This window comes from Labrus bergylta, chromosome 10 (genome assembly GCF_963930695.1).
Source record: "Labrus bergylta chromosome 10, fLabBer1.1, whole genome shotgun sequence".
NCBI classification, from domain to species: Eukaryota; Metazoa; Chordata; class Actinopteri; order Labriformes; family Labridae; genus Labrus; species Labrus bergylta.
In genome coordinates, this window is record NC_089204.1 from 24441893 (window position 1) to 24459287 (window position 17395).

The window sequence follows — 17395 nt, forward strand, 5'->3', positions numbered from 1 at the left end:
TCCTTGAGACTGCTTTAAGAGCCGACACCTTCACTTACTGACACATCACGATTTGTTATCACTCACCTTCCTCACAGCGGAAGTCCGGCAGTGCCACATCCTGCAGGGGGATCTCCTTCAGAAAGCCCGGACGCTGGCAGCGAGGGTTACCCGTCACTATCTTCTTGCTCCTCAGCCAATCGCCGAGCCAGGCCAGCCGACAGTCACAATTAAAGGAGTTGGCCAAAAGGTTGCTGGGAGAAAACAAGAGAGTGTTGTAAGAGGACTGAAACTTTGAAATAGTGGGCTTGTATGTATGAACGTTTGGGGGTCTCACAGGGTGGAGAGAGTCTGCAGCGTGTCGAAGGCTCCAGGAGTGATGGTGGTCAGCTGGTTGTCGTACAGAGACAGCAGACGGACGTTGTGCAGCCCTGTGAAACTGTCGTTGTGGACGCAGCTGATCTTGTTGTTCCTCAGCATCCTGAAGAGGAAAGTTATGAAATGGATTAAGCATTTAAACCCAAAACAAGAACCTGAGGTTGCGATCCAGTTAGGTTTTTTTTTTTTTTTTGCTTCACTCACAGCATGCGCAGTCCCTCAAGGCCGCGGAACATCCCGCTTCGGACCGAATCGATCTGATTGGCCGTGAGGTGGAGCTCATTGACGGATGAAGCACCTTCGAATGTCCCATCTTCAACCTCTGTGATCTTGTTGTTGCTGAGGTTACTGCGGGGTGAAGAGACATGTCAGCAAAGTCCAAAAAGGGAATACCATTCAGTGAAATGTAAAACCAGTTTCACTTACATTTTCTTCAACTGGGAGAGATTCTTAAAGATTCCTGTAGCCTCCAGAGAGGTGATGTCATTGTTGTTCAGGCGGCTGGAGAGACAAAGTTAAAATAGTTATACCATACAAACAAGAAAATCCATTCAAAGTTCAAGTCTGAAATCTTAAAGGTTTGTAATATTTGATTTAATAAGAAGCCATGACTTTGCCTAAAAGAGTATAAATCTAATATAAACAATTATTTTATGAGAATTACAAAACACAAGAGTTCTGAGCATTCCTGTCATGAATTTTAAATTCAAGCATGACTGTGCAAATCTTTTTCTTCTTGAAAGAAACAAACTTTCCCTCTGGTTTCTTACAGTTCAGCGGTGGATGCAGGGATGTGTTCGGGGATCTTTGTGAGCTTCAGGTTGGAGCAGTCGACTACATTGGACTCACAGCGACACTTTGGAGGACACACTGGATCACTGTTACAGGCGTTATTCAGGCGTGTGTCCTCTGTACCTAAACAGAAAGAAAAAAAAGCCAAAAACTTATCCTCTTTTAACCTAAAATGACTTCCGCCTCTTCCCTATACCAACACATGCACTTTACTTTCCCATGCTGCAGTTAGTCACGCATCCACTCCCGCCACAGCTGAACGCAAGTTTGTCCTGTTGTGACCTAAAAAGGCGGCTCCCCTACCAAATCTTTCACCTTAGGCGCCCTTTAGAACATCCTGCAGCTCTCCTACCATTCATGAGAGAGATGAATGGGTGAGGGCGAGGGTGAGTTATTTCAGAGAGGTGATGGAGCGGGAGCACTGGGGTGAAAAGAACCATAGCAGGGGAGATTGAGATAGGGATGCCAAAGAGGATCCGGGCTGCCAGCTTCAGTGAAGCAGAGGGCCCAAGGGAGAGGCAGACGGAGGGAGAGAGGTGGACGAAATGATGCACAGGAAGCGGACGTTGACAGGTTGTTCAAGAAGAAGGAAGAATCACAAAATAAGGGCACAAGGGATGTAAATGTATGCAGGAGAGAAAAGCGAAAGAAGACAGAGAGAATCAAATGTGAGTTGTGGAGGGGGCGACGTCTGTCCTGAAAGAGGCAGCGAAGGGAATGAGGGACGTTTTCCTGCACCTCCTCCGTCTATGAATAGACGTTACGTGCCAAAAAGCGTGCTGCCAGTTACATCATGGCTGCTCAATAATAAAACAGCAGTGGGAACCACTTAGAACAGTGTGTGTGTGTGTGTGTGTGTGTGTCTGTGAGCGTGTGTATTGTGTCTCAGTGTCTGTGTATATGCGTGTGGAGTTTTTGTGTGCGTTTGTTCCATTTAGAAGGAACAACTTGGCATTTGCTGTTTCGTTTTGTGTTCTCTTTTTGCATGCTCACATCGCTGAGGTTTGGAGATTACGTCAGCGGGACACCGTCGGGCACCCAGACCAGCAGACTTTAGAAAAGAAAGTAGACGTAGCCACTGTGACGTTACCCGTGGCTCCTACATGCCCCCTTTTGAAGCAGTAAGTTTATCTAACTTCGCTGCCCCAATCTTGATTTCTGCAAACACAGGTTCCTATATTTGGACGACATGGTGGATACACATCATTATGTGTCTATTCTTGTTGACTGGCCACTGTTTTAGTGACCCGTCTATCTCAGGTAGTCATGCCTTGCTTTATTATTGACTGCCCCAAAAATAGGATCGGAATTTACTTGAAGAAGACTTGAAATGATCAATGAAAACCGTAAAGTCATTAGGAAAAATGCTATGCTTAGTTAATAAATCCACTGAGAAGTAGGGCCATATTCTCACATGGTTTCAAACAAGCAAACTTCTTATTGTAACCAGTGATGTTGACCCTTGCTGGCATTAGAGATAATACAAGTTCAAGACACTCGCACATTTTCTTTACTTTTGAAACCATCAACTTCTACAATCTATGCAGAAACCACAATATTAGAAGGAAAACCTCAAACAACCAGAGTTAATAACAACAGTTCAGTATCAAAATTCTGTCTTAATATGATACTTGTTTAGCTTAATTGGTACGGTATGAACCCCAACCACAGAGGCCAACGTCCTCTGTGCAACGGACCCAAGTTTGACTCCATGTCCTGCTTCTCTTTAGCCGTCTTATCACAAAAAAGGCAAAATGGCCAAAAATTCTTCTGGAAAAAAGTCGTGTTAAATAGATGGATTAGCATCCAAAACCATAACCTCACCCAAACCTTCATTGTTGACTTTGTTAGAATACAGTTAGACAATGCAATAGTGACTTGCATTTTGCAAAAAACAACTTCCTCCTGTAGCTTTTCTCGATGAAACTGTGTCACTTCTCAGAGTAGAAACAGCAACGCAGGTCATTAAGAAACTTTTGTTTGTGAGGCCAGACAACGGGAAAAAAAAGCATTTCCTGTGACAGAGGAAGCAATGAAAGCACAACGGGGAGCTTTGATCTCGAGGATGTAGGGGAGCCAGGGGAGGTTGGTGAGCCTGAGTCATCGTCGTCATCACAAGTGCGTGCTGGCGACACTTTTACTGTCAGCAGATTTAAACACAACTGGAGAATACAGAGAAAACGGAAGAGGTTTTTCCCTCTCCGAGGCGAAAAATGACTCATCGCTGGAGTTGTAGAAGTTCTCATGATTCCTTGCAGCTTGTTTTATGTATTATGGAATTCCCTTGCTGTCAGTGTTTATGTGCATGTGTGCATGTGTGTGTGTGTGTGTGTGTGTGTGTGTGTGTGTGTGGAGTGCATGGGTGTGTGTATTGTGGAAGCTTTTTATTGTTATCATTCAGGGAGGCTGAACTTCTCATTAATCACATTTGGCTTTGATCTTTCTTCTGCTTACATAGTACTCCCATTTGTTCTCTAAGCCAAAGTAGAGCTTTATCTCAGCTTAGCACACAAAGACACATTAATTTACACACACAGACAATAGACACTGAATCACACAAGCATCCTCACTCTAAAAACACACACACACACACACACACACAGTTCGACACACATCACTGCTCCTCCTAGTTATTTTCTTGGAAGCGCTCTTGTTAAGAGGCCCGGAAACATCCACTGATAGGAATCTCGGTCCTCTGGTGGGCTTTATTTTCTTTAGCTTTTACCGATAGAAAGGACACACTCTCCTTCCCCTCTGTCCCCACCTCCCTCCCTCTTTTTCTGCCCCTTCTCGGTGAGTGACTGTCTGTGCTCATGCCAAAGCAAAGAGCCACTTCCTCTTGAAACTATCTGCTGAGACTGTTAGGAAAACATAGCTGAGGAGAAACAGACGCTCACACGCGTACATCCCATTAAAATGCACACAGAGGTACTCTCACTCATGAACTCAATTAGCTGTTTCAGCTGATCTAACATGTACAGAACAGACAGTTTCTCCTGAAGTTCATCCACATTAAAAGATGATTCCTGTTTATTTCAACTTGGGTCTTTTCATATTTTTGGCCATAAGGCCATATCAGGTCTGCAAGTCCAAAAAGAGGATCAACTCTGAAAAAACTACTTTAATTTTCACATCTTCACCCTTTATCAGAAGCTTAAAATTCACCTTGAGGCACATATTTCAAGGTAAAACAAGATTGGGATAACTCAAAAGGTTATGTAAGACATTAGCATTCAACCACTTTAGCATTTAGGGTGCACATTTCTGGCTAACTTCCCTGGTAAACTAGACAACATCTAAAGTTTGCAATAAGCCAAGTCAGCATTTAAGACATGACTTTATTGCTAATAATTATGGTGTAAAAGCTAATGTTAGCATTCAACCATCTTCCCATTAAAGGTATACATTCCTATCTTATCTATCTAATAGGTATTTTCTATCATACCATGAGACCCTATTAAATTGTAATGTTAGCCAGCAAATGTTGAATGCTAACATTAGAATAGCTAAAGGGTTATCCAATATGTTGTTTTATCTTTTAATATGGCCCATAATTGTCTCCAATGTCTTTTCATTTCAGAATAATCAGAAAGAATTGAATGGATTTTTGGGGATTTTGTTTTTGTTCACAAAACTGGGAACACAGCGGTATGACAAGCATGTCAGAAATCAGCTGACATATAAATACTGTGAATGTGAGGTCAAGTAAAAACTATGAAGTTGGTTTACAGGTAAACATCAGGCAGTTTATTTTCATGTAATTTACTCCCAAACATTTTCCTAACCTGTAGGGTTGTTTAAAGCCTGCACTGACATCCAAATGCTTGTTTTTCTTGCCTATTTTTGGAAACATTACAACGGTACAACAAGCTACACTAATGCAATGTTCCATGCTCTTAGCAATAAACTGAGTAAATAAAACATTATTTCAGAAAGGAATCATGGCAAAACTATGCAAACAAGACCCAAGTTGTAATAAAATTAAATTATCCTTTAACTGAAGGGAGAATCTGATTTAAATGAACTGTAAGTAATGGAAAAAATGATGCCGCTGCATGGCTGCAGGAGGATAATTAAAGAAAAGAGGAAGAAAATGATAGGTGTGAACGTTTACAAGCAACTCACCTGGGATGAAGTACTGCTCTTTGGCTGTGATGGAGAAAAAAAGAGGGTTCGGATGTCAGTGAGGTCAGTCTGATCTGCATAGCTGTGGTGATGCTATGCTTCAGAACAGTCATATATAAAGCTTATATATGACGACACATGACTCAAGGTATATGACAGTTAAACAGAGAAGCCTTTCGACTATCTCTGTGCATGGCAATGTGGAAAAACTGATGTTAAAGGTCGGTAAATATTTGGCTGTTGCTAAGCAGGAGTGAGAGGGAGACAGTGAGAAAGAAGTAAAAAAAAAAAGAAAAGGACAAAAAAAAAAGAAGAAGGAGAAAAGAAAGAGAAAAACACATGGACTCTCTTCTTCATCTGGTCTAGCCCAACAAATGAGGCCATAAAGAAGTGTGAAACCTCAGCGATGCAGAGTGCCAGACAGCGTAGCACAGTGCATAAACACAGTAGTGGGCACAGAGTGGAGGGAGAGGAGATGGTGGGCAGGGATAGTGCAATGCAGAGGGTAACCTGAGCCTGGCAGAAAGCAATGACGGGGGGGGGGGGGGGTGTTGGCTGGGATCAAGGGGAGTCTGAGATTGGCAGAGGGCAGAGGAATGGTGGGCACATACAGAAACTCTAGCTCCCATACCAGCCTGGCCTGGTGATCTCAGCCCACTGTGGTTTAGTTGTGAAACCAGACTCACAGTGTGGTCATATGGAGATGAAATGGAGAAACAATGAACGATTCCTCCTTCAAGTTTATCTGGGGGCAGATATTGATTAAGGAACACCAGCGCAGCACGTGATAGGCCGCATAAAACCTTTTGCTGGGAATGATCACTCATTAAGAGTGGAGGGAACAATGCAGAGATAATAGCCACTCCGGGTGGAGTGAAAGAGAGAGAGTGAGAGAGAGACAAATGGAGTTAAAAGAACAAAGCCTGTCTGAAAGATAAAGAGCCCCAGAGGGAAGAAAGAGGGAGACATTTGGAGACAGCGATGTGGAGCCGCCGGCCTACCGGAGCAGCGGAACTTCTTGCTCTTGATCTGTCCAATACGTTTGTTTGCAAGTCGGCGTGGGCTGGCGCAGCGAGCACCGCTGGTCTCAATGGGGTTGGAGCGCAGGTAGTCGGCCAGCCACTTCAGATTACAGTCACAGATGAATGGGTTCTGGGCAAGGTGACTGGATACAAAAGAGAGGGAGGGGGAGGGGGAGGAGTGGGTATAAAGGAAAGAGGGAAAGGAACACATGAGAACTGAGGGACGAATAATTTAGAAAAAAAGCAATGTTTTTATGTGTTAATAGGTGCACATGAACACCCTGGAGTCAGTGCAAGGAATATCATAATGAGTTTTTAAACTAGCAATAGCTTAATAATGTGACAAAAAAGTGAAACATTTACAGTAAAAAACATATTGGCTTCCTTGTCAAGACTTAGATTATAGAGTTAATATCACTCTCATGTTGCAGAAAGAAACAAGGATATTGTTTTATTGTTTATTGCACCAATGTGTACACTGTGAAGATGAAACTTTTAAACAGTAGCTAAGTTTAAAATAAAAGCTGGAAAATGTTGAAGAAGCTCACATCGCTAAGTCTGCGACAGAGCTGCGATAGGTAGCTGCTAGTTTGAAAATGTGCAAAGCTAGGCTAACTAGCTCCTCAATTTAGCTTTGTACTGGAACAGATATTGACAAACTGTACTCTAACACTGCTTTCAATAATGATGCCTTATGAATTATGTAGTCAATTTCAACAGACAGAAACTTTGAACATTTTGACATGTATTGTGTGTGTGTGTACATGAGCCAAGAGGAAAGCACCAGCCAACAGGTGTCTTGTTATCTTGCATGTGAGTCGACTATGTTTTGCAGAGTGTTTAGTGTAGGGTCTGACTTGATAACCGCTTGTGGTTTGACTTGTGTATTGGAGGAATTCATGTAGACAGAATTGGTGCTGCCTGGGTAACAGTGGTGGAAACACTGGGTGTGGTTGGTACTGTTCTTGATCTCGATCGGGCTGCAGAAGCTGAGTGTGCGTCCGTATTTATGTGAAGATGATAGATTTACTCTTCTCTCTGCCTCATGATCCCATTCCTGTGTTATTACACAGACCTGTGAGTAAACAACTCCTGTGTCGGCTCATGTTTTATGGTGACGGCTTGGTATGTGTCAGAGCGTGTACAGTGCAATGTTTATGTGTGTGTGTTGACTCACAGGGTCTGTATTGCTCGTAGTGAAGTGAAGGTGCCCTTGGCGAGGGTTTGGATCTTGTTGTCGTAGAGCGACAGCAGGGAGAGGTTCTGCAGGTCCTGGAAGGCGTTGGCGCGAACGCAGTGAATCTTGTTGGCATTCAGCAACCTGAGACAGGGGAGAAAAAAAAAGAGGGAGCAAGAAGGAGGAAAGAAGGAAAGGAGGGAGGGAAGCAGCCTGTCAGACTTTCTTTATGTATTCATACATTATGCATTCCATGCAGAAAACTGTGCACAGGTACAAAGTTTATTTGAAGGTTATGACTCTTTTACAGAGTGGGAGTTCAGGATGCCTGGTATTCAATGTGTGTCTGCAGAGTATCAGCACTGTGTGTGTGTTCTTACAGCAGTTGCAGGGCGTAGAGGCCGTCAAACACCCCCTTGGGCAGGTCGGTGATCTTATTTCCATACAGAACGCTGGAAAATCAAAACACAGACTTACTTTAAACACCCAATATGACAACCTAGCGGATATTTATGCACAATCTCAGCTCCAGGAGACTCACAGAGAGTTGAGGGAGCGCAGACCCTGGAAGGCATCGGGAGCAATCTCTGAGATCTGGTTGTTGCTCAGGTCTCTGCGTCAAAGAAACAAAACAAAGCCAAAGAATTAGTGTTGGAAATAAAACATTTTCCTTTCAAGGAAATACTGGTAGCTAAGAGAATGAGAAAAAAGTTTGTTTGTTTTTTTCCAGTTGCACCAAAGGTCAAGGAAAAGCCCTTTAAAATGATTTTAAGTAGTTTTAACATATTTAATTTAATTTATATATTATAATATAATAATATAATAATATAATATATAATTTAATATTTCATTCTGATAAATATATGATCTGTTAAATCAAACAATATCAGCAGCTAGAAGCCTATTTCTATATTTCTGCTGCCATGGGTCAAATTCCAACAAAGCTTTTTACCGAAAAAGCTTTTGTTTACAATATCCAGTCTTGCAGAAAGTGATTGTTAGCCAGTACTCAATGCCATCTTGGCGACACACTGATGTAAAGTCTCTGCTGGTTGATTAAAAGTGAAAAGGAAGCAAACTAAGTTTGAGCTGAATGAATAGAAGTTCCAGCTCTCTCAAATATTTGATGGAGCGTCCCTTAAAGGGATTTGATGAAATGAAGCGGATTTGAGTGTTGCAGCCAATCAAAACATTTACTTGTGTTATTTGTGGCCTATCGGGCAGCGGCAGTGAGTGTGTGTGAGTAAAAATGGGGTGCAGGGCTGAAATCCAAAGCGAAATACAGTAGACTGCCTCTGAACACAGCCTCTGTTAATAGGATCCACAGGCCTCTCCCCACAGGATAACCACTAAGCCTGTGTGTGTCTATGTGTTTATGTCTGTGTGTGTCTGTGTGAGTAAACGCAACATTAAATGAGGAACAGTGGGACAGAAAGAGAGAAAGACAGATGGAGAGGGAGAGTTAATGGAGTATGTGGACTGAGCTGCAGTCGACTGGATACCTTTGAAGGAAAATCATCATGTGGTGGAGCGGAGGGATATTTTCTCATTTGGGGGTAACAGTTAAATAAGGACCCATTTGTCTTCTCGCAAAGGACTGAGGTTTCCTGGAAGCGAAAACGCAGAGAAGGAGCCAACATCTGCACTGGTGTGTCTGTGAACGCAGACACTGGTGTGTTTGTGTGTGTGTGTGTGTGTGTGTGTGTGTGTGAGAGGGGTGTTAGAGCATCCCTGTCTTAAGAAGCAGTTCATGTGTAGGTCATCCAAACCTGGACAAGGTGACAGAGAATGTGTGTGGTTGGCATTTAAAGGGAGAGGAGGACACGTAGGGTCAGAGGAGGCATTGCACACATAGCTGCACACACCACAAATAAACAAACAAATACACAACAGCCTATATATAACTTTTACTTACCAACCATGTCTTATTATTCTATCTTCTGGACACAATATGGCAGACGAACTTACCAGTAAGTCTAAAACATACATTTCAACATCTGTAGAGCCTAACCCGGGGGACTAGCCATATTCATTATGATGTATCCATGCTGTCTACGCACACTGTGTACTGAGGCTGTTGGACCCAGGACACGCTCGCTGGGCCGCTGAGGGCACACAGCCAGCTGAATCAACAGAAGCACTGCGGGTCAGCACAGACATGCGGCCACGCATTGTTGTTTCTAAATGCAGAATCGGCAGCAGAAACAGTAGCGGGTCATGTGTGTTTGGAGGGGCCAGATGGGGGAGAGCAACACGCTCTCACAGCTGTTAAATATGGTTTGTTTATGTTCTATAAATATTAAATGAAAGGGGGTAACCTTTCTTCCCTCATATTATCGTAAACCTCTTCAGTTTCTGGCTGAGGTTGGAGGAGTTAAGCTTCAGACGATTCAAATTTCTCTTCACTTACTAAAACTTTGCCTTTGCCTAATTGCCTCCACAAAGTAAAAGTTGTACATTTAATAAAAACAATTCAGTTATTTTTTGTGAAAGCCAATCATGCATTACTGATTTACTTGTGACCTTAAGGTCAGGAGCACTGCAGTGAGATAGCAGCTCAATGCAGGTTAAGGTTGGTTCATATTTGATTGACGTTTTATCAAGAAGTAAGATAATTCTTTGGCCCATTCTGATTTGCTGACCTGCTGATCTTTCTTTAAAGAACTATAATTCACAACAAAAATAAACTTTTTACAATTTTTCTTTTATGGAAATTCAATTACCGTATTTGTTCATAATTAAACCTGACTGTTATTTAGGCTTACTGTTTATTAATAAAAATCTTCCAATCTTAACAGGGTTACATGAGCATCTCTCATTCTTATGTAAAATAAAACCTGCATTCTCCCTGACTCCTGAAGGAATTAAGAATTACCCGACTAATGGCTACTTTTGGTGACTATTTCATGAGGCTAGTGCTTTCAGTCTCTTACCTGTCTGCTTCTATCTTTCTCGCTGCCTCAGTGAATGATACTTGAGTTGTTTCTACAAAGAGTTTTGATCTAGTTTTGGATCCGTTCATTATCAATATGCAATCATTTAAAAATATTTCCTGCAATGTCTCACGGATGGTCAAACTTTTTAAGTGCACACCCAGGTGTTGCTCACATAAGTGTCCAACTATAACCAAAGAATATTATGGGAATATTCATTGAATATTATTTTCATGTACTGAGCTCCCCCAGCAGCCTGGCACAGAAACCAGCTGGTCAACAATCACGAGTCAAACAGGCTAAAGATGGGCCGGTCAATCAGTGCACCTCTACTTTTATTTATTCAACATAGGGCTCATACCTAGAGTCTAATCATTCACATTCTCTGGGTTCATACAGTGACATAAAAAGGAAAAATAAATATGAATTTAAAGACCAGGGTTAGAGAAGACACGATAGGACAGCAGAAGTTGCATTAAGCTCAATTTCTGTCAACATGAGGCAAACTTTTTAATATTTGGAATATGCTGAATCTGCTAAACTGCAACTCAATCTGGCTATGTCTATGTCATCATCACTGTAATTGTAATATTTTCTATAACACCCCTGAAGTTTGCCTTTAAACTGATTAAAGTAGTGGCCGTACAAAGTTAATACTTGTGAGGTCTAAGATTTTGGTTCACAGATTTGAAACTAAAAAAATGTGTAACTTTTTTTGTAGGAAGAGATATTAATTTCCCTTTAGATTTCGCCTGCAGCTGCTTCGGTTGTCGTGTGCTCTGTTTTCACCTCATGTGAACTCCTAACTGTCCCTGGAGTTGGATGATAAAACTGTGAGGAATCCTTTAAAAAGGGCAGAGAAAAACTCCCTGACCTTCCGTTTCCTCCGTCTCTCCCTGATGGCTATGTCGGTCAGGCTGGGTGGTGTTGGAGTTGTGGGTTTGGCTGATTTGGTGTGTGTGCTGGCTATGTGACCGGACAGCTGGCTGGATGGGTAAAAACAAAGTCTCAACTACCAGCCGTTCACTCCCAGAGAGAGCGGAGCCTCAGTCTTGGTCCCAGCACATCGTCCCAGCCGCAGTTTACAGTTAGCCAACACAGGAACAACACAGACTGGACACAACAGCAGCCAGGGGAATACCAGTGTGTGCAGCAATGGAATATGAGAGCTGTTATTATGCACATGTAGCATCTGAGTGCTTGGTTTCCATGCCACTCCAAAAGTCTGAGAACAAGATTCTCTTCTTTAGGCACAGACAAAATAAATACTTCATGCTCCTTAAAAGTGGAACGAGGAGACCTCAACTTCTTGTTCTCATCTGTATTATTTAGCCCTGAGGTGTGTGTGTGTGTGTGTGTGTGTGTGTGTGTGTGTGTGTGTGTGTGTGTGTGTGTGTGTGTGTGTGTGTGTGTGCTGTACTTACATCCTACGCAGCTTCTTGTAGGGAGAGAAGGCTCCAGGAGGAACGGACTTAATCCCATTTTGCTCCAGACGTCTAGAGAAAAAGAGAGGACAGGAGAGGAGATATAATCAGTTAACCAAACAATAGACTCCTCCATAGCAACAGAGCATAGTAATCCTACCATTACCTCTGACCCCTTGTGATTGGCCTGATTATATTAGCGGAGAGATCTTTTCCCCAGTTGTAATCGGTCCAGGCGCATCGGAGTCATAACATCCTCAGAACTAATAAACAATCTGAATACTGAAGTGCTTTGGAAAAAGGGCTGCAGGGGGGAAATGTCTCAGCGTGTTGGAAGGTGTGAAAGCCTTAAACTTAAAGTCCTATTTCTTCTCACTAAAACAATTACAGTGTCCAGCACTTATGTTCTCATACAAGTTCCTGAAATCAATAATGATCTCACTTATACTTGGTAAATCTGTCTCTATATCCTTTGGGTTTCTGCAAAGTACACACCGAAACATACGCAGTGTTATGAATATTGTTTTATTTTTTTTAGTTTATGTTTTCCTGTGAGACCGAAGTGGAGATGACAAAGAAAAACTGTCAAAGTACAAGGTGGATACCCAGTCAGACATTTAGAAAAAAAACACAGTCACAGACTCTAATCAGTCTCAGATGGCTTTGGGGAAACAGACATCTCTAAACCCCATTAGTGTGGGCATGCATGTCTGTGTCTGCTGCAGGCCGACTGCTGCTGCTCAGGACCCGGCTCAGTCCCAGACCTATTCCCTGATGTGGCTGGCAGAGGGCTGTTTATCTGCAGGTCAGTTCACAGCTTTTAAAAGTGTCCTTAACAAGGCTTAGCGGGGCCCGGAGGGAGCCAGCTGTGGGCCTGTCTGCTTGTCCTACCAGGCTGCAGAACAGGAGGCAGCAGCGACGTCAGAATCTAAAGATCATTAAAGTCTTTTTTTTTTTGTCACCGCAGGAAAATAAGAAAAATTCAAAAATCTTCAAAACTTCTTAGCAGACAGAATCGTGTTGATAGATTTAAGCATCTAATTATGTGGGACCATTATCATATGATTTAATTATATACAGTAATTAGAGACATTATGAATTCATTACATGCCTTTCAGCCCCCTGCATTGCTGTGTTGATGGTTCTTAATTGGGAGTGAATGTTTTGTCTGACTTTAGAGATTCAACTTAATTGTCATTGCACAAGTGCAAGTGTGCAGTAACAGCCTCAGATATTGAAGAAGAAGAATACAAAAATCATTATGTACAGGATAAACAGCTGGGGAGAGTATGAATAACTATGGCTCCATGTACGGTATATAATAACCACAGCCCTCAACACTTTTATGTTTCCAGATTTATTAATCAGAGACTTCACCGGAGCCAAACAGCCTTCAATCAAAATCAGCCTTCAGCCTTGAATTTCCACTAGAAAAATGTGAAAAGTAGTCCCTTCTTGTCTTTGGCATCAGAAGCTCAGTCTGTAGGGACTTTGCTTCGGAACCCAAACTGCTAGGGGGCGATCGTCTATGTGCGGCACCCTCACTCTGACGTTTTCTCATTAACGCATGTCCATAGGATCCTGTTTGTGTGTGTTGATTTCGGACCTATGTGTGTATCATATTTGTGATAATGTCCCCATTGGGCATTAATAAGTATATCTTCTTCTTCTTACATAATAAAGCTCTGTTGTGTTCCTCCTTTTCTTTACATCTTTAATATTCTCAAAAGTCTTTCCATTGACTGATTGTGTTTTTCAATGTAAGAGTTCCTTTCTTTTGAAGTGCTACACAAATAAAGTTATTATTAATGGAGGCATGAGCCTGTTTGTGATGAGAAGAGGACATCATCTTAAGATCTTTAAAAAACTTTGGCATACTGAATGTTGTTGATGGATTCAACCATCTGAATGATGTGATTTATTTGAGGAAAACTTGATGATGATGATCTTCAATAACAGACATTATAAATTTACAACATGCCTCTAAGGCCTCCTGTGTGTCGCTTTTATGTCACTTGATGGGCGGGGCTTCATGTTTTGTCAGCCATAAGCCACAACCACTTAACGGCTTTCAATCAGGAATCTTTCTCTATCAAAGAGTTGTTATGTTTGTGGCGCAATATAGGATCTATGACATTGGTATGAGGCATAAGCCTGCACCAAGTGTGGAAGTCCAGTTCCTTTAAAATAACAAAAAGATTATTTCAGTACTTTTGGTCAATACAGGGAAACGAGGAATCTTTAAATCTCCAAAACACCTTAGCAAAAAAAAAATTGTTGCTGATAGAATCAACCCTCTAGTTTTAGTGATTTATTGAGGGATAATTTGCATATATTGTAGAAAATCAATTAGAAACATATCAAATTACTGCATTCCTCTAAAGCCCCCCCAGCTCCACAGCTGCTTCTATGTCTCTTCATGGGGGGTGATTGTGCTAACAGACAACCTTTTATTTATGTAATTTCATATTGTGGGACCCTTTCCCCATGTTTAATTATTTAATTATAGTCTTTCCATATTTATTTCATGCCATGCATTGCTGTTTTTGTCTCTTCATGGGGGGTGAAAGTTTTGTTGAAACATTAGCCACAGCCACTTTACAGTTTCCAAATTTTTCAATCAGGTCTCTTTCCCCCCTTCAAAGCAGTGGCCTAAATTTTGTGGAGCATTATAGGAGCGTAATTGACATTCCCAGGATAGCAGTGATTCCAGACCACAGATTCCTGCGGCTGACATGCTCTCTCAGTCTGTTTTTGTCTGCCTGTCCCAATGTGTCCGCGGGTTTACAGCAGAGTGACAGCGCTGTGGTTCCTCTGCCCTCACCATGCCGCAGAGCGGTGGGCCAAGTGGCTTTAGCGACTTCTCTCATCAACCAGTCTGTGTGACTGGTCCAAACTAGTCTGGCTCTCTGCATGCTGTTTGTGCGTACACGCCAACCAGACATGGGAAGTTATGGAGTACAACTTCTTGGTTACTGTTAAATTTTGCCATCCATGAATAATTTCTCTTTTTACTTTTACCCTTCAAACAAAGATACCTGGACTTTTTCCTCTAACATTTTCAAAAACAGGCTTGTTGCTTTATTCTTTTATGCATTTGAAGGGAATTATCCATTTTGTTGTGTCATTTCTTTCTAACATAAAGACTGACTAGAAGCCTAGTTGATAGGACTGAAATAAAAAAAAGATGATTCCCTGTTGTATATCTATCAATGCTGATCATCCGTGACAGAACGTCATAAAAGAGAAACAAAGCACAAAAGATGGAAACTCAACCGCATGAAAGAGGCATTTAGTTGACGCAATATCCATTACAGTTATGAGAACTTGTAGCTACACAGATTAAAACCAGCAGCCACCTCTTTTATCAAAGACCTGACTCAACTCCACCGCCTTGTCTGTTACTAGATTGACAACGAATTATGTTGAGTCAGCACTTCCAGTGTGATGGCTGCTATCGACTGGCTTCAGAACACCTCTTCAGAAGTGGATGAGGTCAATGAGACTAAATGCATGTTTTATACGTTATACAGCGTATGGAAGAAGTAAACCATGAGAGTGACGATACCTGCAGATTCAGAAAGACAATCTGTCGGATTGATTTGTATGTTAGAGCAAAGTAAATGTTGCTTTTTGATTGTTTTTAATTTCATTTAAAGTTAGTATATTGGTTTTTAATGTAATTTGAAGTTATAACGGTTTCAGTGTTTTTGTTTTTTCAAATCTGGTGGGAGGTTAAGTTAGCTTTTCACAGAATCAGATGATAGGGCTACTTTAATGGAATGCATTTTAAAGCCTGTATTTTTCCAGTTGTACTTCTGCAGAAAAATGAAATCAGAACTTGTACAACAAAAAGCTTCTTTTTTTTTTACACAATAATCTGTTCTCATTCTTCAGTTAAGAATGTGCTCTGTACTCTGGTGTGTGTCAGCATATAACAAAACCCTCTGAGCCAGACAAGGAGACACAAAGCCGTGTGGCAACTTTCTGTCGCTCCACGCAGATCGATATGGCAAGCGACTTAATCCCTTCAATCTACAAAGGATCTGCTCTGTCCAATCGACAGAGAGAAAGAGAAACAATCTCAGAGTCGGCAATCAATGGTTCCAATCCAAATTGTCCAACTGAACATTTGTATGTGTGTGTGTATTTCTGCGTGTGTGTCTGAGCTGGTGTTTGTGTCGGCCCAATCAATGCTTTTTCATCCTTTTCATTAGGGCCTGGGCATGGTTTTCATTAAGGGGAAACACATAATGCCTTTGGGTATTCACCCGGCGAGTGCGTGAGTCAGAAATGGATGGCAGGACCGCCGTAGCAGCAGATGAAAGGCAGGGGGGGATTTTTATGGCAGAGTTCAGATATTGCAGACAGAGACTACGGTGCATAATAATCTGTTGTGGTAGTGTTTAGCCTAACTGAGCCTGGCCTCACAAGAGAAGGAGCAGTGCCGAAAGCAGCAGCCATAAACACAACACTGGCATTCATTAGGGGAGAGCGGGGCAGAGAGGTTGCAGGTCTCCGATTTGTTCATAATGAGAGCAGCATGTGTGTGTTTGTGTGTACGCAAGTTTCCCAGTGCCTCATTAACAAGGCATTAGGTTGGCCTTGATACCCAGCAGCCTGCCTTGCTGTAATTGAAACTGATTTTATAATGAACTTCAAGTACAGATCAAATCTGCTGCATTAAATTACTGAGAGGAATCCCCCCCCCCCTTTACGTTTTTTTTATTCCTCCTCTGCTGATCTGTCTCCTTCAACCCGCCTGTGGTGAATTGGCAAGCCCAGATAGAGCAAGAGAAATGTGGAGGAAGAAAAAAAAACAAGAGAGGAGGAGTTAAAGTGGCGTTGTGGGAATATAACCTGCAAGGTCAGGCTCTGATGGGCAGGCCAGAAGAATGTGCATGATATAAGCTAGTGTGTTCGACCCCGGTCTTGTAAAAGATGAATCAGAACAGAGGAAAATTTATAAGCAGGACACAGTTAAGCACCAATTAGAAGTGAAGGGCAGGGAGACTTTTAAAATGCCATAACTCATTTGCTGTGCAGACAGAATCTACTGTCTATAAAATCCTGTGCACGGCAGAGCGATCTTTCAGCAGCTCTCCCAGCAGTGCTGCCCGCTGGTTATTGAGCTCATAGATCAGATCAGACCCTCAGTGCTTCCCAACGTACAAAACATTTCAACTGGAGGGCATGTTGAAGAAATGAACAAACCGTAAGGAAGGGCAAAAACTGAGATACAAATGTTAAATTGTTAACATCTTAAAAGTCAATTTATGGCCGTTTTCATGCACTCTTGAAAATGTCGAGAACATTTCAGACAGCTTATCCCGGAAATCTTCCTGAGTTGCTTGATTACATGTACCTCAAGCTTTCCCTGATGGATTTCGGGGGTCGAGGTGAGGTGTGGTGGGGGGTGTTCTCAGGAGAAAGTCTGACACTACAATGGCAGGTTTTGCCTTTATATCAATGCTAAATGTAATTGGACGAATTCAAAGTACAAACACAGAGGATAAAAGCACCTACTGGGGAGCTGAAAACATAATGAAGCAGTTCTGTTATGTA

At 42.0% G+C, this 17395-nt stretch overlaps 1 protein-coding gene across 3 annotated transcripts in view; it reads right to left on the reverse strand.

Moving 5' to 3' along the window:
- Positions 1-17395, reverse strand: part of slit1a (slit homolog 1a (Drosophila)) — a 100748-nt gene that overhangs the window by 18200 nt on the left and 65153 nt on the right. For 2 of the 3 annotated variants that reach the window (XM_065959419.1, XM_065959418.1), the window contains exons 10-20: positions 11831-11902; positions 8015-8086; positions 7854-7925; positions 7474-7617; positions 6276-6439; positions 5275-5298; positions 1128-1272; positions 784-858; positions 562-705; positions 317-460; positions 67-233 (exon numbers count right to left, since the gene is read on the reverse strand). In XM_065959419.1, the coding sequence (XP_065815491.1) occupies positions 67-233; positions 317-460; positions 562-705; positions 784-858; positions 1128-1272; positions 5275-5298; positions 6276-6439; positions 7474-7617; positions 7854-7925; positions 8015-8086; positions 11831-11902 (1223 nt within the window). The remainder of the gene's footprint in view (positions 1-66; positions 234-316; positions 461-561; positions 706-783; positions 859-1127; positions 1273-5274; positions 5299-6275; positions 6440-7473; positions 7618-7853; positions 7926-8014; positions 8087-11830; positions 11903-17395) is intronic. The other variant, XM_065959420.1, reaches the window with a different exon arrangement.